Source organism: Stegodyphus dumicola, chromosome 9, assembly GCF_044657685.1.
Source record: "Stegodyphus dumicola isolate Sdum_Otavi_A_Nest chromosome 9, ASM4465768v1".
Lineage (NCBI taxonomy): Eukaryota > Metazoa > Arthropoda > Arachnida > Araneae > Eresidae > Stegodyphus > Stegodyphus dumicola.
This window is the reverse complement of record NC_140776.1, coordinates 123,687,082-123,712,018: the sequence shown is the minus strand read 5'-3', so window position 1 is coordinate 123,712,018 and position 24,937 is coordinate 123,687,082. Positions and strand designations below refer to the sequence as shown.

Below are 24,937 nucleotides of genomic sequence, written 5' to 3'. Positions count from 1 at the left end.
AAACATCAGAATTGCACAAACTTGCTATTGCGCAGAATCTTGGCATTACGCACATTAAGCATTACATGTTCTGAATTATGTGCATTATTGTTTTTCTACCCATGTGGAATTATATTAAAGCTTTGATTAATGACTATATATTTTGCAGTAAAAATATAAATAAATACAGTAAGACCTTACTTAACACAAATGATTAATCATATAACATGATTTTTTTTAACCTTAAAGCAAAATTCCTCTTTTGCAATATACATCAATAATTTTTGCAATATACAGCAATATTGTTAGAGATAAGTAAGACATTCAATATTGCCATATATTTATCTTCTTAGAAATACTGGTTAGTTTCAGAAATGTCAGATCACACTAGAGAGTTCACTGTAATTGAGATTTTTCAATGTGATATTAAAACTTTATTCAGTTTGAATGATATCTTAGCTTTAGGGATTAGTATACTTCCCATTAAAATTTTATAAATTGTTTTTAAAATTCAGAAATTTATTGCAAGCTATATATTTTTAGGTATTTTGATTGCATTGATATTTGTAAAGTAAAGCCAGATTGGAATGAAGTTCGCTTGCAAGGTGTTCTTCCACCTCACACAGATAAAGAGTGCTTAGCTGTGACTGCACTCACAGTGTTAGATGCAACAGAAGTAGAATTTAGCTTGTTTCAAGAAGGACAAAGGTAAATATTTTTCATATATGTATGTATGATAAAAAAATGTAAATGCAAGTTATGGATGCATTTATATTTCCTAATTATTATCCTTCATCCAGTTTCTTGTATCAAACTATGAAAGAAAGTGTAGAAAAAAATATGAAGTACAGTTTAAAATTATGTCTGTTATTATTCTCATTATGTTATTGCTGCTTAGTTCAGATAATTTTGCAGCACAATGAAGCATTATCATTTAATACCTGCAGAGTTAATTAATGCTCCTAGTTGTATATTACAAATTCGTATTTTCAGTTTTTTTTTTTTTTTTAAATCTAGCAGGTAATTTTATCTTACAAACATAAATTTTGGAGGACCCCCCTTTATGGGGGGAGGGGGAGGTGTAATCCCTGCACATCTAATCTACCAAAATGAAAATTCTGTTCTAATAATAAATAAAATCTCATCAGTAGAAATCTTAACTGTCTTATGTAAAAGCATAAATATGACTATGAATTACCGTAATTTCCGGAAGAAACGCCGCGGCGTTTACGTGTTTAAAACTTAAATTTTCAGTGGGTGCACCGTTTCTACCCATGCGGTGTTTAGGTGCGCTAAAAATAAAATATTTCCTATGATGGTCATTGTACATAGTTTGGATGGCCTTGTCATTGTGCATACACTGGTGCTGTTCCCACACAAAAGAACACTCAGTTGCTTTTTGCGAACGTTATTTTGTTTACATTCTTTCCCTTGAATGGACCTACATGCCTTATTCACCCTAAACGAGATCTCAAAACAATAACATTCTTCCCCCTTTCAAATCAACATTCTCTTCGAATAGTCTCTCTCCTCTGCCATTCGATGAATCTTCCAGGACCCATCCTCTCCCCACCCCTGCCTTTACTGCAATTTTTTTCAAAGGCAGACACGACTCCACCTGCCTCGCAATAACGAACTCTGACGTATTTCCCCTTCAGCATGAATGGATTTTTCTTGGAATTCTGCCAGATACAGATCCCATCAGTTTGGGTACAAGTACTTGTTGGATAGTTTTTAAGACTAGCGTCTACATCCCAAAACGGCAGCCTACGAGAGAGGCAATTCTATTATTTTCATCGGGGAGTAGGGGAGTTAGAATGGTTTTCTGAGGAATGCAACGGCAGTGGACTAGATGTTTGCTTACATTTGGAAGTTCAAAAAATTGCTAAGGTGGATTGCCTTAGTTTCTATGGTTACTTATAGGGAAATATTAGGCAGTTTTTTCGGTTTGCTGATAGAGGGCAAATAGACAATTTACCTTTATAATCCGCGTTTATCTATTTAAACTTCAGAAGATTTAAGATGAAGAGAATATATTTAACACAACAGAATGCAAGCTTAAGACTTGTAAATCTTTTAAAAAACAATACATCGATAATTAAAAATATTATTTATAGTTCATTATTAAAAACTTAACTGGTATGTCATATATCAGGACTCAGATTGAGTTTTTGCATCTATACGGCCCACGACGATGTCACGCACAATTTAATCTATTGCGGCGTTTCTGTGTAATTTTAATTTTTTTACCCCCAATTTTCTCGAGTGCGGCGTTTACACTGATGCGGCCTTTCTTCCGGAAATTACCGTATTCCTTACATTATTTAAATGTAGCTTAAAGATTACATTTTTTAAGTGTAGATTAAAGATTCCAAATCCTTTTCTTGCATCGAGCTCTTTTAAAAGAATGGTTTTCTTCATAGACAGCCTTACACATTTTCTCTATAGCATAAAGCATGCAACATAATACAAATAGTTGCACATAAATAACTCAGATACAAAATTAGACTTATCCTTTGAAGAAATTTTATTGCAGCGTGTTTTGAAAATTTGATTATGTAATGAAATTTAATCACTACAAATTTTAAATTATATAGTATTCAAACTATTTCATTCAAAATTTATGGTGGGTTCACAAAGTGGATAAAAATTTGAATTTACTGCACATTTAACTTACTAAGGATCAATGCTCTGATTGGGGCTGCGAATTTTTTTTTTGGGGGGGAAGGGGGGTAGGGTGTCATTTGCATTTTATGGTGTTACACTGCCATAAAGTTTTAATACCACTGAAGTAATTTATTAAGTATTTAATATATATATATATATATATATATATTTTACAAATGGCGGGCACTTGCCTATAACGGCATTGGCCACTACTAAGGCTACTACTACTACGTTATTGGTTGCTTATGTAACTGTACTAGCCAATAGGATGAATTGGTTGCTTACGTAACTGTACTAGCCAATAGGATGAAGTTGCCACAGCACATGTTTACCGTTTCAATTAAGACGTAGACAATTTCCTGTAAAACTTGCCTTTGCTATGACTATCAATAAGTGTCAGGGCCAACCGCTTAAGCGTGTTGGCATTTTTTTTACCTGAGCCTGCATTTGGACACGGTCAACTTTATGTTGCCTATTCAAGAGTTCGTGAAAGAACGGACATAAAATTAAAAATAATTGATGGTCCTCTGCAAGGCGAGCTTAAAAATGATGGAAAGATCTACACAAGAAATGTTGTGAACAAAGAGATCTTTGACATGTGAACATTTAACATTTCGTTATTTAAATCACCTTTACTGATTGAGCTAGTGGTGGGCTCTTAAGAAATGTACCGCCAGTGGTTTCCTTCATTGCACTCTACTTTAAGCAATTAAGCAAGTAGAAAGGGGAAACTCCGTGGGCCAGCAAGAAAAGGGGCGTCCTTGCTGCCTGCTGTGGGTAATTCAGTTTAAATTAGCAGACACCTTTGCATAAATCATTTCAATTACAATTTATACTATCTAGAACAGCAGTCATTTCGTATGACCGCCAAGCTTTCTAGTAATAAAGATAATTGAACATAAATAACTCAAATGCAAAATTACACGAAGAATACAAAAAAAAAAGTGTTTATTAGAGTTAGTTTGTGTTATTTTTCTGTTATTAGTTTTAATTTTTCAAATACAAACATTTTCAGAAATGAAATCAATCTAATTGCATGAAAATTTGATTTTAATTAATGTCATGCCTGCGCTTAATGTATTGATGCTGTAATGTTAATATTTGGCATAAAATTGTGTAAGTTAAAAAATATTCAACCTGTTATTTATTTTCCTTAGTAAATTATTGACTTAACTAAAGCCTGTTTCTGCTAGTTAAGGACATGGGAAAGTCATTAATGTTGGCTCAGTAACAGCTTTTATTTTGGGATATTTCTTGATTTTTAATTTTCAAAACTTACTGTAACCATATGTTTTGAATAAGACTTGTGCTCAAACATGCTCCTCCAATGCATTCAACTCTTCTTGCATCGTAATATCCTATGAGCCATGTTCACATATTCAAATTTTCAGAATCTTGGAATAGAGCATTAAAATCTTTTAAATTTTGCAAGTGGTTTACATGAAAAAGTATTTTCTGACGAAGTTTTGCTTCATCGTGTTTCTTTGGCTGTGACTTTTTTTCTTTGTTTTGTGTATTCCTGCATTTTACGTTTTTATATTGCACTTTCACATAAAAATTTACGCATTTAAAAAATATATTATTGATTTCAAAAATATATTAAATAAATTTTATGCATTTCTCTCTTGAATTTATGTAATATGATTTCTTTGTTACTACATGATATAACTTTATATAAATAACATTCAATGACCATTTTATTTATATTTTTTGCATTCAGTGAAGTCTTGATTATGCCACTCAATTACCAGCTATAAATTCCCTTGATCATTATTGACCCCTACGGGGTCAGTATCAACCGTCTAAGAAATCTTTGATTTAGCTTAATGCAAAAATAATGTATCTAGCTTAATGCAAATGTAAAAATAATGTATTTAGCTTAATGCAAAAATAATGTCTATCTTTACAAGACTAATTCTTTTTGTTATAATTGTTAAAATAATGCTGGTATTTTAAATCTGTAAAAAGAGTTAAATTCATAACGAGTTTGTGCTTCAGCAATTTATATTAACCAGTGCTGGCACTTTTATTTGTGTATAACGTAAGATAGTTTTCTCATTTTTCTTCTTCCTGTACTTCTCTAAGTTCATAACCCAACGAATGAGCCATCTGAGTATTTTTGTGGTTTTTCTCATGTGTTTGTAAATACCAGACATGTCCCTTAGTTTCCTATGAAAGCATTCTCATTCTCTTCTTTAGGCAGATAGTTCTCAAATGCTTTGCCTTAATCCACTAAGAAACCCTTAGTTCCAATAATACAAGATATTTATTCCAGCCAGTAGTATTATCCATTGTAGCTGTCAAAATATCATTGGATTAGCTTCTTGCATCAGTTGTAAACAAACTGCATGGTTATTGTTAACAAACAAACCACATGGCTATTATTGATATGAAAAGCTTTCTTTAAATCAGTTGCCTTTTCTCATTCTTATCTTATATAGATTTTACAGTGTTCCACTATATGTTTTCTTTAATGATATATAATTTTATTACATTAGGCACCGCTTAATGTGTCCATGGCTATTTTGATAACATTAAATTCTGAGAAAAAATATCCTTCAAAATAGCAATAGAATTTCATTGACTTAATATAAAAATATCAAGAAACATTAAATAGGTATTTTTACCGTATATTAATTAGGAAAGTGGTAAAATTTGAATGCTGTTTCTGGAAATAATTTGACTGGTGTTGTTCCCCTAATATTATTATTTGAAAGGCATCTGTCATTGGAAGAGAACATGCAAATGTAAAATTTCAAATTAAGCAAGGAAGCAACCTTAATGTGTCGTAAATGTTTCCAGAATGCAGATCTTTGTTTTTCTTCCTTTAAGGCGAAAGGAGTGTTTAATCGCCCTCAAAACTGGTTTCAGAAATCAAAATCTACTCCAAGCCAAGTGGTTTTTTTTTTTTTTTTTTTTTTTTTTTTTTTTTTGGGGGGGAAAGCCAAATTTTAAGTGGTTTACTAAAATCAAAACCAAGCCGTTTGGTGACTTAATCACTCACTTGATGTTTATCTTACACGTGCCGTTTTTATAATCTATTTTATTTTAATTTCAAAAGTTTATTCTATAGCATATTAACCAAATTGTTGATCATAGTAAGCAATGTATTTTCCATGTTTTTGTGCACAAATTGGCGGAACTTTAGCAAATCAATAACATTAACTGTGATCACATTAAGCTGAATTTACTTATTGCATACAAGACCTGAAACATTCATCAGTGATTTTCATAAAAGTGGATAACTTCCATTTTGTTGTTTGCTAGATCACAAAGATCCATTAAGAATGTAAGAAATATAAAACATATCAAAGCTAACACATTAAGACTAAATAATGCTTAAAAAGCTTCAGATCTTATCGGAGTAGTTGGAACAAAGAGTTTCATTTATTGGCAATTTTTTGTCTTATTTCAGCTTTGTTGAAATCCATGGTAAGAATTAATATGTAAATATGCCAAATTATAACAAAGAGGATGTGCTGCTGTTTTTATAAAGGATTTAAATTCTCAAAACATGTACAAGATGTTGTTTTTGCCCCAAGGTGTATTTTGTGACTTCAACAAATATGAACTTTCAAGATTTCTATCATGCTTTGATCATTATATTTGTAATTGTTATGATCTCATTCATTTAGAAGGTACTTGAATATATTCCACTGTAAAAGTGAGAAGTTAGTTCAGTCTTACTTTTGAAGAAACAATTACTAAGTAAAACTGTAGTGAAAAACTTTACAACTGAAATCTTTTTAAGAATGTAATTTATAATTTTTATTAATTCATGAAACTAAAAGATGCCTGAGATATTAAAATAAATGCTTTGTGTTTCTCAGATAAATTACATGAAAGAATTAAAATCTAGATATAGTCTATGTTTAATGAGTTAAAAATCAGTATTAAATAAAATTATTGCTTTACAAAACAAAAACTAAAGCGTTACTAATTTTTCAATTATTTAATATTAAAAACTGAAAATAGGCAAGGTTGTGTAAAAAATTATGCATTAACTAGAAGTTCTAAACATTTTATCTCATTTTAAAATGTAGCTTTTCCAAAATATAATTATTATTTTAAAAACATTTTCATATGAAATAAGATCTTTTTGCAGACATATAGAATTAGATTTAATTTAAAAGTTATGTCTGAAAAATTGACTCTTGAGAAATGTAAATTGCAATAAGTGTTGTAGAATTTCTGTATATGTTCCCCTTATCTCAGCACTCAGAGGGCATGCATCGTTGGAAAAGAGCTTGCCAATACAAAATTCAAAATTAGGAAAAAAAAAAAAAAAAAATCTTTAGTGTGGCATAGATATTTTCAGAGAAAACATTTTAAAATGTTTTTTCTTTAAGATGATAAACCTATGTGTGATCACTGTCAAAATAGATAAAAGTTATTGAAAATCAGACTAAAATTTTTGTGTAGTTTTAAATGATTGAATAAAATCTAAAGCATACTGTGTGGCAACTTAATCCTTTACTTAGCAACATTTTGCTGTCACTTGGCAAGTTTTATAAACAATTTTGAACTTGCTTGTCAGTGTTAGTTTAAAAAATTTATCCTCCAATATTTTAATTGTGTTAACTGATCTGTTGATCACAATAAGCAGTGTCATTTCTATGTTTTCATATACAAATGGGTGGAACTTTTCACCATTCAATAGCAATTTCTGAATGATAACATTAACCATGATCACATTAAGCAGCATCTACTGCAATGATTTTATTAAAATAAATTATTTAGACCAATAATCATTAGAATGTAAAGATAATCTTCATTTGATTTTTGCTATAAATTATTATTAAAATTTTTACTAGTGTCTTATTCTAAATAGTAAACTTTTGGCAGGTACCTGATAAATTTTTGTGGGGATCTCATTATAGCTTAATTTCAGCTGTTATGAAGACAATTACATTGGCAGTTTGGCTGATATACTTTCATTTATTTCTTGTGGATACTATCTAGTTAATTCCTTGCAATATAGTTTCAATGTAATAGGTAAAGCAGCAACAGCAAGTAAACTGTATAGCTTCTGTTTCACTCTTCAGCTAATCAAATCTAACTGGGATGAAAATAACTAACTAAAGAAAATAAAAAGTTTGAAAATACCACCACTGTTTGAAAAATGAACATAGAAACTTTAAACGATGGTTACAACTGGGAGACATGCAGGTAACTTATTACCATTTATTATGCCTTCTAAAGCTCTCAGCCCAGGATAAGACACAAGTAAAATTTTTATCTTCTATAAACTAAGTTGAATGCATTAGTGTATTTTGCACTCTTTAAGGAATGCTGAACGGTCTCAACGATCACAATTGGATTTGTGTGTTGTGGTCTTCCGTACTTCTGATCCATCTAGAGGGCAAGTTGGAGCTCTGATCAAGCACAGCAAACGACAAGTCAGAGGTTTTGTTGGTTGTCATGCAATGCTGGAACCTGGAATGTACATAGTTGTTTGCCTTGCCTTCAACCATTGGCATACTAGTAAGAATTTGCTGAGGTAGTTTTTATGCATGTATTTTCCTAAATATATTCAACTGCACAATTAAAGTTTTTTCTCCATACTATTTTAAATTTTTGCTATAGCTAGAGAATGTGTATATGGGAGCTGAAGGAAAGTTTTAATGAAAAACTAAATCCTGGTTTATAAATGTTTATGTTATTTAATGTTAAGTATATTATTAATTCTTTTGTCTGATATTAAAAATAGAATAGACTTGATTTTTTCCAATACAAATTTATAATATTTATTTTCTCTATCAGTAAAATTTGATGTCTTAAATAGTGTTTAATTTCAGCCATAGTAATATACATGTATAGAATTCTACCTAAATGAGTAAATTTCCAAGCATGTTGAATACATTTTTAATGTATGAAATTATATTTTGTATTCTTTTATATTTTTAGGTTTAAATTCTTTTGAACAATTTCCAAGATTTTTATTAGCTATTCACAGCTCCAAACGTCTTCTTGTGGAAAAAGTTCTTCCAATGCCTCATATTCTAGCAGATGCCATTATTCTTTTAACTGTTGCTAAAGGGCAACGCCATGAGGTAATTATCATGTACATCTTTTAAGAAGCATTACAACTTGTAAGAAGTATTTTATTATTAAAATGTCACTGACATTTTCTGTTGATACTTTACTTACATTTTAATAACTTATTGCTTAGAAAGTGTGTTTTAATAACTCGATATGTAATAATTATATTTTTTTAGAAATGCATTTTACACTGATACATCTTTGTTCTTTAATTCTGACATCTGTTAAAAATGTAATAGTTGTTTTATGTTGAAGCTGTAAAATATCTGTATGCTTAAAGAAACTGTAGCTTGGGATAATATAAATTTGTTTTAAAGAATGCCTTTCCAAAACTTGATTTGTATTGTATGAATGCTTATTAATTTTTGGGTTGGCAACTAAGTTTCCACTCTTTTTAATAATGTTTGTTAAAAGGTTATTTTTAAATAAACATATACTTTTAGTTAATTAAGAATGTATTCTCTTTTGTTGTCTACAACGTTTTCCCAATGTTTAACAAGTTTTTCAATACCTCGTTGGTAGAAATCATCTGTTTGAGACTCGAAAAAGTCATCCAACCCAGCTCTCATTTCTGTATCAGTACTGAAAGAAATTCCCCACATAGCATTTGAAAGAGGTGAAAATCCGTTGGTGCCAAATCGGGAGAGTATAGTGGGTGTGGCAGCACTTCCCAACCATAAATTTAAATGGCTTCCTTGGTCATATTGGCGATATGAGGTTGGGCGTTGTTGTGCAACAAAAGAACACTGTGCTGCCGATTAGGACCTTTCTCTTGAATAGCTGTGTTAAGTCATTCCATTTGTTGCACATAGAGTGCCATGTTGATCATTTGGTTCCTTTCAAGGAATTCGAAATGGAGAATCCCTTCCCAGTCCCACCATACACACAACATCGTTTTACGCGGATGAACGTCCTGTTTCGCGTTTGGGGTGACTTGTTTTTACCGGGGCTAAGCCATTCCTTACGCTGCTTCACATTTATGTATAGAGCCACCATTTTTCATCACTAGTAATGATTTGGTGAAGATATTGTTCCTTGTATCCATTGGTTGCACGGTGACGAGCAAGCAAACCAGGGGATATTGTCGCTCGTTGATTTTTGTTGGTGACACTTAAAGTGTGAGGCACCCCGGTTCCACATTTCTGAACTTTGCTCATCGAGTGAAGATGCTTCTCTACAGTAGTGTGGAAGCAATCCATTGTCTCTGCCAGTTCCCTTGTTGTTTGACGTGGATTTTAATGCAAAAGGTGGTTCAATCATTTTTCATCAAACTCAACTGGATGGCCAGAACAAAGTGTATCTTTGAGGTTAAAATTTTCTTTTTTGAACTTTGCTACCAATCACGGGCTCTTTTAGCTATAGCACCCACTCTGTACACAGCACAAATGTTGCAAGCAGCTTCTGCGGCCTTAGAATTTTTATTAAAGGAAAAAAGAAGGAGGTGTCGAAAATGCTCATTCTTCTCAATTTGACATTCCATGTTAATGATCTGTAAATAACAAGAAAATGTATCTTAGTAACAACGAAACATATATTTAGGTAGAACAATATATTCTCTTTGGAATGATGTGCCAAATGTATTTAATGTAATGCAGATTTTTTCAATTTAAAAAAAGGCGGGAACTTAGTTGCCAAACCAATACGTTAACGTAAACATACATTTTCAGTTGGTATTTCATTTGGGATTATTAACATCCTTATCTAAAAGATACTGGCAAATTCACATCACAAATTTGTCAGTTCAAAATTAACCATAAAGCAAACTGTTTGTTATTTTTTAAATGATTTTATATGAAAATTATTCTCATTTCTGGATAAAAAAACAAAGCAACAGCAAATTCATTACTTATAATGTATTTGAGATTGTCGCAACAATAACTATATAATTTCTTCATGAAATTAACATATAACAGCATTTTAAAGTTTTCTGTTGATATTGCAATATAAAAGACCAAATGATTCTGTATCAAGATACATAATACATGTACCAGAAACATCATTTTTGCTGGGATCCATGTTTGGAGATTTTCCATGTATATCCAGTTGGTAAGGTTTCATTTGTTTACAACTGATACATTTAAGTATGAAATATTTACTTGAATTTAATTTCATTTTCATGATTTTAGAACACAAAAGTCCAAGATCTGGAATCAATATGATTTGGATGATTCTAGATCACCCAATAAGGCCAGTGCAGCCTTACCAGTTAGAAAATTTATAGTGGCAAAAATTTTAGAACTTAGAAGAACACCAAGAAGTAAAAATCAGAGGTGGCAAATTTTTTTAGAATTTAGATGAGGCACCAAACTGGCAGTAAAATTTAGAGCTTGCAAAGATTGCACCGAGTGGTAAGATTCATTGCACTCGCCCTGTGCCTCCTATAGCCACTCAAACATTGAAAGTGCTCTCCTGGTCAACATCAAACACAACATAATTCAGAATGTTGTTATTGGCTGGGTGATGCTGCTTAGCTAATAGTAACACATGGAAGAATCTGTTATTTGGGAGAAAAACTGCATTTACAACATATTTCTTTTTCCTCCCTCTTTTGAGTATTATAACTTTTATTCCACGATTTTATATAGGAAAGGGGAAAATTATATCATTTTTTCGATATTTTATGTTATCTTTTTATTGATTAATCGTTCAGATATCATTCTGGATATTGGACGTCCAGATTTCATACTTTGTACTGCATTGTTGATTTTCCTTGGTAAGTGCAGCTGGCTATTTATTTCATGCATTTGTAATTACATCTCATAAAGCTAAGCAAAGAAAATGCACCTTGTATTAAAAGAGCATTGGGAATCATTGTGGTAAATTTATTGTTGGACTCGTATAGAATATTTTGCACAGTGGCATTCAAAATAAATCGTAACTGCCATGTCAACCAAATTGGAATCTTAAAAAAAAAAAAAAAAAAAAAAAAATGCTAGAATTAATTAATTTTTTATTTATTTATTATTTTTTAAATATCTCTGTCATAAAATGATTCATTGCACTCACCCTGTGAAATAAAATAATAATGAAATCTATTTTAAAGACAAAATTCGATTTAAAATATTTGGCAGATAATGCATCAACTAATATAGTTCTGAACGCTCGTAACTATCAGTTAAATGTGTCATAAATTCAATATATTTGAAATTCTAAGAATTAGACATATCATTAAAAATTAAAATAAAGATTTAAATGATTTACAAGTGTGCTTATGACTTTCAAATGAATTTATTATTGAATTATTTAATATTTAAAGTATTTACAAATTAAATTTGAGAATTAAGTTTAAGACCTTATCCTGTGCTGAATGCCAATGTTCTGAGAGCTGGATATTTTCAAAGCCACATGAAAGCTAAATATATCTTCATGGAAGATATATATGAATATTTCATATATGGGGGGGGAATAGAAAAAAAATGGTGTCAGATTACTGCCATCTTCCATGGGAGGGGGGGAGGAAAAAAAAAGAAAAAAAAATTGGTGCCAGATTACTGCACTACAATTCAGCTAAGCAATGGTGCTTTTCTTCAGTGTGCAATTTTAAATAGTATCTCATTTACAGTCTTGTATTGTTTTAATTTTTTTTTAATTTATGAATTAAGAAAAATTATAAGAACATTACCTTAAAATGGGAACTGTTTGTCAAAATAAAGTAAAGATAGTAAAAGGTTCTTATAAAGGGTCTTTAAATAAAAAAGTTGTGATTTTAAAATGAAATAAAACAAAATCTATTTCAGATATGACCAGACTTATTATATTATTTTTAAATACAATTTATAACAGTGCATTTTGAATAAAACAACATTTAAGTGTTCATCTCGACTTAATGCAAATGAGCAAATTCGGTGAACACAGTTTCCAGTTACTGTATGCAATAGTTACGTATCATGAAATTATCCTTTCTTTTTGCAATACGTTGATACTGGCATTAGCAGTGTGACATGTGGCACATTTTTCTAGACAAATGTCTTCCAAGTATGGCTATAAATTCTTTTTATCATCATTCAGTATCACTCACCAGTCAGTGTAACTACATCTCCTCCATCATTTTTTTTGGGGGGGTGGGGGTTGGTTTATGATGTCATTAATCATACCAAAGAGTGACCTTTTCTGAATGCAAGAGCTTCTCATGCATCTCCTTTAGATTGTTTTCACACCAAAAATTTTTTTTAACGAGCAGAAACCATTCAAGCACCATTTGTTAACAATTCAAATGGAAATGAGCCTATATGAGAATCCTTTGCCCTAAATTAATGTTCTTAAAGCGGGTATTTAGCCATGGTGAATTTTCAGAGCATGCAAATAAAAATTACTGAAAGTAATAACATTTTAAACATGGTTGTCATTTTATTTTAAAATCATATCATATTCTTATTAGGATACCCTTTATTATTAAAATTATTTAAACAAGCAGAAACCATTCAAGCACCATTTTTTAACAGTTCAAGCGGAAATGAGCTTATATGAGAATCCTTTGCCCTAAATTAATGTTCTTGAAGCGGGTATTTAGCCATGATAAATTTTCAGAGCATACAAATAAAAATTACTGAAAGCAATAACATTTTAAACATGGTTGTCATTTTATTTTACAATCATATCATATTCTTATTAGGATACCCTTCATTATTAAAATAATAAATATTTGTTTCATGTTTGTTTGTTTACTGGATTATTTCATGAAAAATTCTACAGGTTCTATCTAATTGGATTATTTGAAATTTCAGGGCAGAGAAGGTATGACAGCATATTACCTTACAAAAGGCTGGGCTGGCCTAGTTGTAGTTTTAGAAAACAGACTTCCTGACCGTTGCATTCAAGTGATATGTGATTGTTCTGAGAGTATGAATGTAGTGTCCACTCGTGCCACTTTACGCACTGTTGACAGTATTCCACCGCTTCACAGGTAAATAAATTGCAGACAACATCAAAAATATGTCTATGAATGACAAAAAGTATTCATGTAAAATTTATATATAATGTATTAACACAAAATATTGCATTTTCTGCTTCAGCTGTTGGAAATTTTTGGTGTACTTATATTATATATTATATTAAACCATATAACCAAAACTTTTAAGATTTTTATATGGCATTTGTTCTGCCAAATTAAAAAAATAAATAAACCTCATAAAATTACATAAATAATTAACTATTGTAGGTAAAAGTGTAATAAGAAATTAAAATCTCTTCAGTTCTGTCTCCTCCCCCAAAAAAATTTATAAATTGCACAAGTAGATAACTGGAGTAGATAAAAAGTGTAATAAGAAATTGAAATCTGTTCAATGCTGCTCACCCCCCAAAAATATTTTTTTCTTTAGAAGCTGTAATAAATATTAAGAGAAAAAAATAAAAAGTATTGCAATAATCATAATTATTTTTACAATTGTTAAGTGAAAACAGTGTTAAAGAAAATTTCCATTCTTCATTTCAGTTCCAAAAATTCAAGTTCCTTTTGTAAGAATGCACAAAATGCATAATGATTTTTGTGGCCTTACTCATGTATAACATAAATACAAGCCTGTGTTCTCGAGAAAGTACTCCATGAAGGCATAATTCCTTTTAAGGCAGATGGCCTTCAAGTACTTTGCTGCAATCATTTAATGAATTTTTTTCCATCTATATAATACAATGAAATCCCATTTTTGCTTTTTCCTGATTTTATGTTTTTCTCTATTTCATGTGATAATTGCGAAGTCCTAGAATTTTCCCTTTGAAATGCATTATAAATCTGTCTGCTAGCTGCATTTTTGACTGTTTACTGCATTTCAGTCCATATTTTTTTTTCGCTTTTATGATAGTAATTTTGAAGATGATGTTTATGAAATTTTCGTTTTCAGAAATATAAAATCAAAAAATGTTTTGCAGGAAATTTCTGGCATTGAATTTACTATATTTTAGATGTATAAGATTGTATTATAAATATAGAATAATGAAATAATTCAAAGCTTGAAAGATATTACATAAGGAATAAATATCAACCATAATCTGGCACAATTGGTAATAGATCATATAAGCAATTTTTGTGAGTGAGTTGGAAGGATTTGTGAAGATTTAATTGCAGTATTTTACTTCTGAAAGGTTCTGAAGGTGAAAGATCTTTAGTAATCATATTATATTAAGTGTTTAGCAACACAACTGGTTAAATATTTTCCCTTTTCTTTTTCTCTGGAGTGAACAATGTTGGCTTTTGTGGCCCTTTACAAAATAATTAATAGAATAATTTTATAAACCCTACAAAAAATTAGTAATACAATAATATTTTCTAACTTCTTATTTGACATACTGAATGTATTAGGATTGTTTGATAAACAAGGGCTTATAGTTTTCATGCATATAAAAATAAGGAAGAAACACTTGTGTTTGTTGGTATACTTGTTGCTGTACATAGTACATGTCATCTGTTTTATTTGCCATTTGTGTGTGAGGTTTGTTCAAAATTTTAGTTTAAATTATTTTGTTGACCCTTTCCTGTAACCACTTATGGATTTATCCTCAATGATCAGTTGCAAAAGCCACCATAATGAATAATGCTCATTACTGTGAAACAGGTATAGGTTGAAGCAAGGTCAGTGCATTTATCTAGGCATACTTACCGTGCCTTGCTGACTGCTAAGTTTTTGCCCCAGACAGAATTCCAAGGGAGAACACCCTAAGGGTCTCTCACCTCTCTTCCCCTACCCCAACCTCTTGAGAGGATTTTGTATTTGAATGCCTACTTACCACATATACATATGCTTACAAGCATTTATGCCTTCTCTAGGATTCAAACCTGGCTCTTTGGTATGGCAGTCAACATCACTAACCACATATTTGGATGGCCGTGAAACACTGGAGCTTTTGAGGAAGAAGTCTTAAGCCAGTTAACTAAAATGCTTTTGTCATTGAGGTACTGTTCTTTTGCTTGACTGCATGACTACAAACAGCAGACATTTTGATAAAAATCCGACAGATGGGCTACGATGTACTACCCCAAGCTCCATCATCGCCTTATGAATTTCACATGTTTGGCTTCATAAGTAGATCTTTTATATCAGACAATGAAGTGCAAAATGCACATATTTTCATGGCTTCCTAGACAGCCCAAAGAGGTTTACAGAAAAGGAATTGACAAGCAAGAGTATCTGTGAAATTGCTGTATCAACAACTATAGCTAATTTATCAAATAAAAACTACTACTGGAATCACAGTGATTTAATCCACTAATATAGATTCTGAGCACAAGCCAATTGGGTGGATCTTTTAGTATTACTTCATTAGCTAATCTCAGTAATTTATAGATACAGCATTTTACAACATTTAGTACAACATTTTCCTAAATATAAGTTAGTAATTGGAAACATGTATAAAAAGTTATACTTTATGATATTTATGAAATCGATTTCTATAAATTTAAAAATGCCGAAACAGAATGTGTCATTTAAAACATTTTTGTAAGTGGAAGTCTTATGTCTACAACTAGTAGTTGCAAAAATAAAGACTAGATAAGGACTCTTGAGGGCACAGTGTATATTCTCAGAAAACATTTCCCATGCATTACATTTTACACATTTGATTTTATAAGTACAGTTCCAAAGATAAATTATGAAAATCACAATTCCATTGCTTTCACAATGCATTTTTTTCCCCATTTCAGACAGGTGATAATTGTTCTCACACAGTTGGAAGGTAGTGGAGGTTTCTCAATAGCACATCGTTTAACCCATCGTGTATCATACAGCGGAGGGCTTCATGACTGGGGACCACCAGGGACAAATCATGTGCCTCCCATCGATCGCAAAGTTTTTGGACTCCATGCACCCCGGCCTCTGTGACCAGTCTCCATTGTTTAAAAATATGTCTAAACATTGTGATACAGTTCCAAGTTTGAATGGATCTCAGCATTATTGCATGAAATGTATTATTTTATATGTTTCACATTTTGTATAAGTCACCAGTTGAAAGAAGGCAGTCACATTTCAAACAGAGTAAAAAATTCTCAGAATATATTTTTATGTTATGTACTAAAATTTGTACCATTATAATATGCGCTTCTACTTAAATGGTGCAGTAGATGGATGTTCACAATTTTATTTTTAAATTTGCTTTCTAAGCATTTAATGAATATAAATTATTTTTATATTTTCATTTTATTTATACTGCAACCCAAATAACTAATTATCAGTCTTGCACCAGATGATGGTATCATGTTTCATTTTAAATTGTTTATTATCAGAATGTACTTTTGAATGTAATTTTAAAGGTTAAATTAATGCACAAACTCCAATTTGTTGTGATTAATAATTTTTGTGGTGAATTTCCCATTGTTGCAAAAAGTTGCTTTTCTCCCATTAAGTATCTCAATGCTGTCATATTGCTAATTTAAATATTTATTAATTTATTTGTACATAAAATCTATTTAATGGTGCTTTTAAGCATTATGATCAAAAACACATATAGAAAATTCAGTTAAATCTGTCTATGGTAAATTAACTGATTAGTGTTCTGAACATAAAATTAAGGGATGAAATTTAATGATTAAGTGAAAAATATTTAAACAAATTTTAAAATATCCTGTTAAATTGAAGATTATCATTTTCCTTCTTTTTAATATCTTAAAAATATAGTATAATATTTTTGTATTCATGGAAGCAAGTTAAAATACAAATTGAGAATTTAATTTTTAGATTCTAAAATAAGTATTTACTAAGAAAAGATTATTTAATGATGTTTATTTATTATAAATTGTAATACTTTAAACACTAAAATCACTAAGGGAATATGAGCAATTTATGTAAGAAATCGTACTATATCTGCTATGTGCACTTTTTGGAGATTTTAACATTTTGACTATTATGACTAGTTTGCTAACCAAATTTTCATATAAAAAGTCTGCTGTGTGACTCTATTATACGGTGAACTATGGTCACTAAAAAAATATCCTATGTGCATCAGCATCAAATAAATATTGATGGGTGCCAAACATGCACATAGCAGATACTGGTTTGACAACAGTAAAATATCAAATATGCTATTATTATTGAAATCTTATTGAGATGTAAGAGATTGTGTCTAAACATTTTTCACTGGGGAAAATTTGCATTTTTTTACATTCATATTTATTAAATGTAGTTGTTACTTCTAATAAGATTATGGCTTTAATTTGAAAAAAAAAGGGGCCATAATGATTTTAATTCGATATAGATTAATATTTTTTATATATTACATCATAATATTTTTTCTGCTACAAGTCTCATTTTTAACTCATCATAATTAAACAAACAATAATTATAATGATACCTTTTATCAATTCTCTTGATGAAAGAAGTCAGATATATATATATAGAGAGAGAGAGAAATAAGTCAGCATTTCCTTTTTGAAATAAATAAATAATACTCTAGTTCAGTTAATGTACTTAAGTTATTTTGATTTAGTGGAGTGAATAGATCAGATTTTTTGGGGGGTGTACCAGTTTTTAATAAAGAAATTGGTAAAATTTATGAATTATAAGCTTTCATATGGAGAAAACAGCATTTTAGCAGAACTTTTTCAAATAACCTCTAGACCATAGCATTATATTCTAACAAGGAGTATGTGAATGTATTTCTGGAGGAATTCATATGTTTAAGATCTCAGTCAAAAAAAAAAAAAAAAACAAAAAAAAAAAAACAAAAAAAAAAAAAAAAAAGCTTTTTTTCTTCTTAAATAATTTTTTTTCCTAAAGCACTACTTATTTAAAACTCAAAATTTTGAATCCTCTTAAGCTGCTTCTAAGATAATTATTAAATTTTAGATACATCTTAAAAGCTAAATTATCTTGCAATGGTAAAGATGGTAGTGTATCTCTGAATTCTTTTCAAAAGTATGAAATCATGGAGTAAAATTTTAAATTAAGCCTATCTGTTACTTTATCTATCAGTTTATACAGTGCCCCATGAAGAAGCAGCTTGCCGAAGTATCTTTACCATGCTCTGTGGAGGAGGCCATGGTTCTTTGGTTATCTGTCTGGTGACTCAGTATCACCCAGTGAACTAGTGTTCCAGTTTTATTTTGTCTTCCTAGTCACTACTTCTGTGCACACTGCATCAAAAAGATGGCATCTGTTTTGATGGTTTATTGCTGGAGACAGGCTACTTTTTCATGGGTGATCCTATGTAATAAGCATGTACAGATTAGAATAATTTTAAGAATGGAATATAGTAAATCCTCTCATGGAGACAATATCTGAGAGTGACTAACATTTCAGAGAGCATAAACAAAACTTAGGTATTTAAATATCACCTCTCTGAGGTGACCAGCTTCATTGAAGATCAAAATTACATAGCTGTCAATTTTCGTCGTTTTTAATTTTTACCTTCCTATGGGACTGCTAAAGAAAATATTTCCCGCGAGAAAGTGTATTGAATTAATGAAATATGAATTGCACAAATTCTTCACCATTTATGATTTTCAGCATTCTTATTAAATTTTATTTGATCTGAACTGTCTTGATCTACTTTAAGACATTTGTAGAACTTTCTAGGAAGATTCAGCCCATGTTTAATCGGTTAATATTTCTATTTAATTTTGTTTTACGGGTTTTACGGTATATACAGCAGGGGTGGCCACAGTGCGGCTCTTGCAGTTCTTTATGCAAATAAAATATAAGTATGAAATATGGCAAACTAAAAATACTCAATGTCCTAAAGAAAGAAATTCATTTCATTTCTTTCTGTGAAGTTAGTAATAAACTTATTCAAATGTAATTATTTTACTTAATTTCTTGCTAGTTAAGAAATTCAATAATGTTATTCAAAAAAAAAAAAAATTGTACTGTAATATTCTATCAAAAAATTTCACAAAGAAAATCTTTAAAACTTAGATTTTGCTTGTGGATGCTTTATGAATGGATACTTGGAGGTTTGTGGATGCTTTCCTGGAAAGGTCTGCTGCATTTTTGAATTTTTAATTGCACTAGAAATAAATTGGGGTCATCTGTAAGCATAACAGAAATCACATGTGATGTGTCAAACACTTTTAATATCACACAGAATTTGATACCAGTTAAAAATAATTTAGAAGTTGATTCTGTATTAGAATTAATTAGAAATTTATGGTAGTTGGAGGCTCTGGGAATCTCTAATAAATCTAATGACAGTTGTAGCTTAGAAAACCATGTTACCGTAGAAAATTATGAAAATCCATAAGGACAGCAGATACATGGCTTACTGGCCATGAAAGAAGCTTGAAGGGAAATTGTGGGATAATTTTGAGATAGAAGATGCAGATTTAAGAAGAATCCAAAGTTTCATGAGATTAAAGCTGTGATATATCAACATTAACAAGAAGGGTATCGAGGAAGAATTAGAGAATTTAAAAACTGAAAAAGCTTCCTTTTTATTGCATTAAGTTGTAATTAGAGAAAACAAACACACCACAAAACACAGCATTGTCTGCCAGACTGTCAACATACTATCACTGAATGAGTATTCAGAATCAGAAGTTTCTTTACATTTCAAACATGTCTCACTACTTTTGAAATGATGTAAATATGGACTTGTGGCTTTTGGGAAAATCTATTTGTGGCTGTCAAACTTTCCTGAATTCCAACATGCGGCTCTTATTGACCTAAAGTTTGGCCACCTCTGCTATATAACATATAATGCAAAGTCCACAATCCAAACATCTAATACCTGGACCACCAACCAAAAAATAAACAAGTAAATAAATAAAATAAAAATCACTCCATACAGAATATAGGAATGGAAAATGTAATATTCAATAAAATGAAGCTGGTGTTCTGTAAATGCAGTTTTTCTCAGAACTGTGACTTGTGCATGTCACTTTCAAACACCTGCTGGCTAGGGAGTTGCACAGTAGTCAATAACAAATTTCATAATTACTATCCTATTAATCAGTTCCAGTGGAAGTTGGACTCCATATCTGAGAACTGTGGTGGTGCATCATTCTACTAAACCTTTCTCAAGTATTCAATAAAACACATTGACTGGCATTGTACTAATGTTGACCAAGATCACACTTTTTGCCTTTGAATGATTCTGGGAGAGGGCAGGGCCGTTGCTATGTATTTTGCCCCCGCTGCAATCTCTGCAGGCCATAAATTCTGTCATACTGACCTAGTTAGGAAATTAGCATTTTCTGTCTGACCTAAAACAATTAGCGAAGTTCCAGTGTTGCTATGTCTACATATCATATTACCAGATCTAAAATCTGGAAATTTCTTAAATCCGAAATTATTGATGTTTTGACGATTTCTGAGTTGAACTTTGTACTATATTACTGAGTTTATACACACAAATAGTATGTACATTAATTACTTATATTCATCATTGTGTTCAAAAGAACTTCGTTAAATAAAAGCTTTCCGTCCCTATTCGGGATTTTCTCAGTATAAAAGTGGAAGAATATTAAGAAATGAAATTAGCCAAAGAACATAAAATTTAGAATATCTAATTAAATATTAACATATTTTTCATCAGAATCATGTTATAAATAGTTCAGTTCCTAAGTCATCCCTTATAAAGTGAATTTAAAGTCAATTTTGAGTTCTGTTGAAAAGCAATCACTGCACAGTTCAAAAACTTCGCAGGAAATTGCAGTTTTTGCAAGAAAACTCTCCACCTCCCAAGACTTTAAGATTGACAGCTATGAAACTATCTGGAACTGTATATTTTAAACAGGATTATTATTTCTTCTCCTTTAGGCATGATATGAATTTTTCTTACTTTAACACTTTCAGTAAAATAATAATACATGAAACAAAACTTGATCTAAACCATGAATGTTGTAATTAAGGTTGTGATTTGCAAGCTGAATCTCTTTGATTAAATATTCTGCTACAAAACATTCAGTGAAAGAAAGTGGAATTACTAAAACTACTATTTGCAAGATTTATATTTCATTTCTGTCGAGTATTATTATACACTTCCTCATCAAAACTGTTAAATAATAAATGCTACAATAATCTGTGATCTGCAGTGAGATTATTAAAAGTTTTAAGAGATCTGAACTATTCTTTCACCTTATTTGATTAGAATAAGCTAGCTGTATGTTGTGTGATTTTGTTATCTTAAGACTTCCCATGATGTGTGTGAAAAAAAGGTGCTTCTCTGACCCGCCTAGGGTTTTGGTGATCTGATATATGACTTGACTGTTAAAAATAAATTATCTGAAATATGCATTAAATATATATTTAAAATATATTCTACTTAATGGTGACCTTTGCTAAACTACTTAAAGAGGAATTTGATTTTTATTTACTTTGAAGTGTTCATGGAAAGTAAATCTAGACCTACTTAATTTTTTGGTGCTTTATTAATGCCATTTATTCTTCTGATTATTTATGAAAAAGTTCAATGGATTTAAAAAAAAATCATATACTTTATTCATGATTAAATAACAATCTAATATTTAATTTTCTATACACAGCATTTTTAACACTGTAATATTATATTTAAGAAATTATTTCAGAGTGAAGATAAAATATTTTGTAATGTAATACTGTGAAATAATTAAAAATTTGAAAAATATTGATAATAATTGCTTCTCACTCAATACCATTCTTAAATTTGATAAAGGAAATTTTTACTGTTAATTCAATTAATTCCCGGTGACCATTTTTTTCTTTATGATTTTACAATATAATATTTTACTATAAAAGTATAAAGATTTATTTGCTCAAGTAATTATTATTTTATTCATGAAAGGACAAGATATTAATAGTTTACTGTGTTTTTTATTGATATACAGATTTTTTATTATTTATATGCAAAATATGTGAATTGTTTTATTTGTGAATGCATTAGTAAGACAGAACATGTATTTATAAAGGAAGTTTGAAAACTATTTGATTTTAAATTTAAAAGTACTGCTATTGAATCTCTGTTTAACCTCCTGAGTGGCATAAATGCATTAATCCTGTCTTTTTTTTTTTTTTTTTTTTTTTTTTTTTTTTACTTGACATAGATTAGCTTATAATTTAAAATATTTTACTTTCATACTTTCTTTAATGATGTAAATATAATGTTAATGAATGGAAGTTTATCAAAACAGAGACTAAAATAAGTAAATTATACAAATTTAGCTAATAAATGTTGTTTAAATACAGTTCTTCATGAGCAGATCTAAAAAGCAGTGCCACTCAGAAGGTTAATATAAAGCTGATATTTCTGTTTTTGCATATTAAGTATAAAAAAAGAATTCAAGTTCTCCTTTTCTTCATTTTTGATCAATCAGTTATGATTACATAATTTTCATACAATTTGATCAAATGCATGTAATATCATACTTAAAGCACATGAAAGTAATAGCTTTAAAGCATTAGTTGCATCTACAGTTGAACAAAATTTTAAACTACCTGACAACTATCCAAGAATAAAATGGTATTAAGATATAATGCTAGTATTAAGGTTAAAATAATAATGATTAAAATCATCAAATTCAAATTTAATTTCAAATGTCTTACTCTGAAAATTTACTTATTCATAATTTAAATCTCAGTTCTGTTGATTCATAAGTGTACAGTTACATGTATGTTTATATATATACACACCTTTAAAAATATTTGCATGCAACTAAATAAACATGTAAATAGCTATTTTTGTAACATATGTTGCATATTAACATTTTAAAATTACTATATTAACAATAATAATTGAATTTCATTCACACAAATTTTTATTTAATGAACAACAAAAATTTATTTATATGAAGAAAAGAAAAAAAAAAAAAAAAAATTAACAGATATAAGCTATCAGTGGAATTTGTTCAGTATTACTGTTGAAAGTATTTTATTTTTAGATGAGAGAAAAAAGAATGCATTGTTATACTAGCTAGTCAATAGATTTATTTATTTATTATATGGATGTGAATGGAAAATTATGAAAACTTTAGTCAGAGCTATTAATATATATAAAATTAATAGAATGTTAAAAAGCAGAATATTAATACATATATGATATTAAAATAAATTATACCCTTAATCTGCTCGCCATTCAGCTTTATTTCAAACTGTGGCAAAATTCAGCCTATGAAGTGTCTAAAAAATTCCTTTTCTTATATACAGTGAAATTTATTTTTTTAAATACTGACATTTATGTAAGATATAGAGTATTGACTTTCTGTTGCATCTCAAAGAATGTAAATTTATTGTATCATAATACTTTTATCGAATTAATAGTTAAAATGAATTTAGCTGTTACCACTTCAAAATTTATATAATAAAAAATAGAAAAATATATGTGTAAATATAGTTCATGAAGAGAAAATGGCAGAATTATTGCTATTAGATATGAGTGCCTACCGATTGTCACAGGAAATAGATAGTTTTAATTAGCATGAAACTTTTATTTATTGAATTATGATGTGTAATTTAATGTAAAAATGTAAGTATATGTTTGTTTTATTGTTTTAGAATAGTGCAAAAAAAAAATTTTTTTTTAATGCTACACTTGGAATTTTACACCAAGTTTGTTATTATTTTTTTATTTGTGAGTGAGTTCGTTTTTTATCACCTTCCAGTTTATGAGTTATTTATTATTTTGAATTTTAATTTCTTGCCAAATTTTTTATTTGTTCCATGTGTTTCTGTAAAATAAACTTTTATTGAAAATAACTTCTACTTTTTTAAAAAATTCTCTTCTTTATACATTTTTTTTTTTTTTGTTAATTAAAATTTAGTATTTTTGAAATGTTGAATACACCTAATTATAGAAAAAGAGAAAAACCAGAAGACCTGCATACTTCATGAGTTAGAGTTGGAATAAATGGATGGAGCATGTCCTCCTCATTTCTTATTTTCTTCAAGGTTGCTGTACTTCTTGGAATCAACTTCCAGGTATACAGTATATATCAAAAGGAAGCTTTCTGTTGAAACACAGTCTAGACGTGATTTCTAGTGATTCTCTAAATTTTAAGGCTACTTTTCTGCAGGGATTTATTTGCTGATGATTCTGGTTTTGTCTTAATTAAGATAAATGCTACTTTCATTTATATACTGGTTGGCAAGGAGTTTGTAAATATCGTTTTTATGCTTAGTGGTTCTGACTGATAACTTTCTAGACGTTAAACTGATATTCTATGTTTGTATTTTCAATGTGGATCAGTATAGTATATGCACCAAATGTACCTCATGTGGTGGCATCCAGTTTGTTATTCACAATATCCAGATAGATGTATCAAGTTTATAAATAAATCTTTTTTAAATTGAACTAATCTAAGGGTGAGGGGTGGCAGGTGAGTGTTTCAATGAATTTGTTTGATTTTTGCATCGGT

At 29.8% G+C, this 24,937-nt stretch overlaps 1 protein-coding gene across 2 annotated transcripts in view; it reads left to right on the top strand.

Annotated features, from left to right (window-relative positions):
- Nucleotides 1–24,278, top strand: part of LOC118187052 (calpain-15-like) — a 174,138-nt gene extending 149,860 nt beyond the window's left edge. The window contains exons 9-13 of one of the 2 annotated variants that reach the window (XM_085824047.1): nucleotides 523–687; nucleotides 7,934–8,130; nucleotides 8,554–8,699; nucleotides 13,413–13,591; nucleotides 16,322–24,278. In XM_085824047.1, the coding sequence (XP_085680173.1) occupies nucleotides 523–687; nucleotides 7,934–8,130; nucleotides 8,554–8,699; nucleotides 13,413–13,591; nucleotides 16,322–16,499 (865 nt within the window). In that variant the 3' untranslated portion in view covers nucleotides 16,500–24,278. Of the gene's footprint in view, nucleotides 1–522; nucleotides 688–7,933; nucleotides 8,131–8,553; nucleotides 8,700–13,412; nucleotides 13,592–15,448; nucleotides 15,985–16,321 lie in introns of those variants that run through there. The other variant, XM_085824048.1, reaches the window with a different exon arrangement.
- The last annotated feature ends 659 nt before the right edge of the window (nucleotides 24,279–24,937 follow it).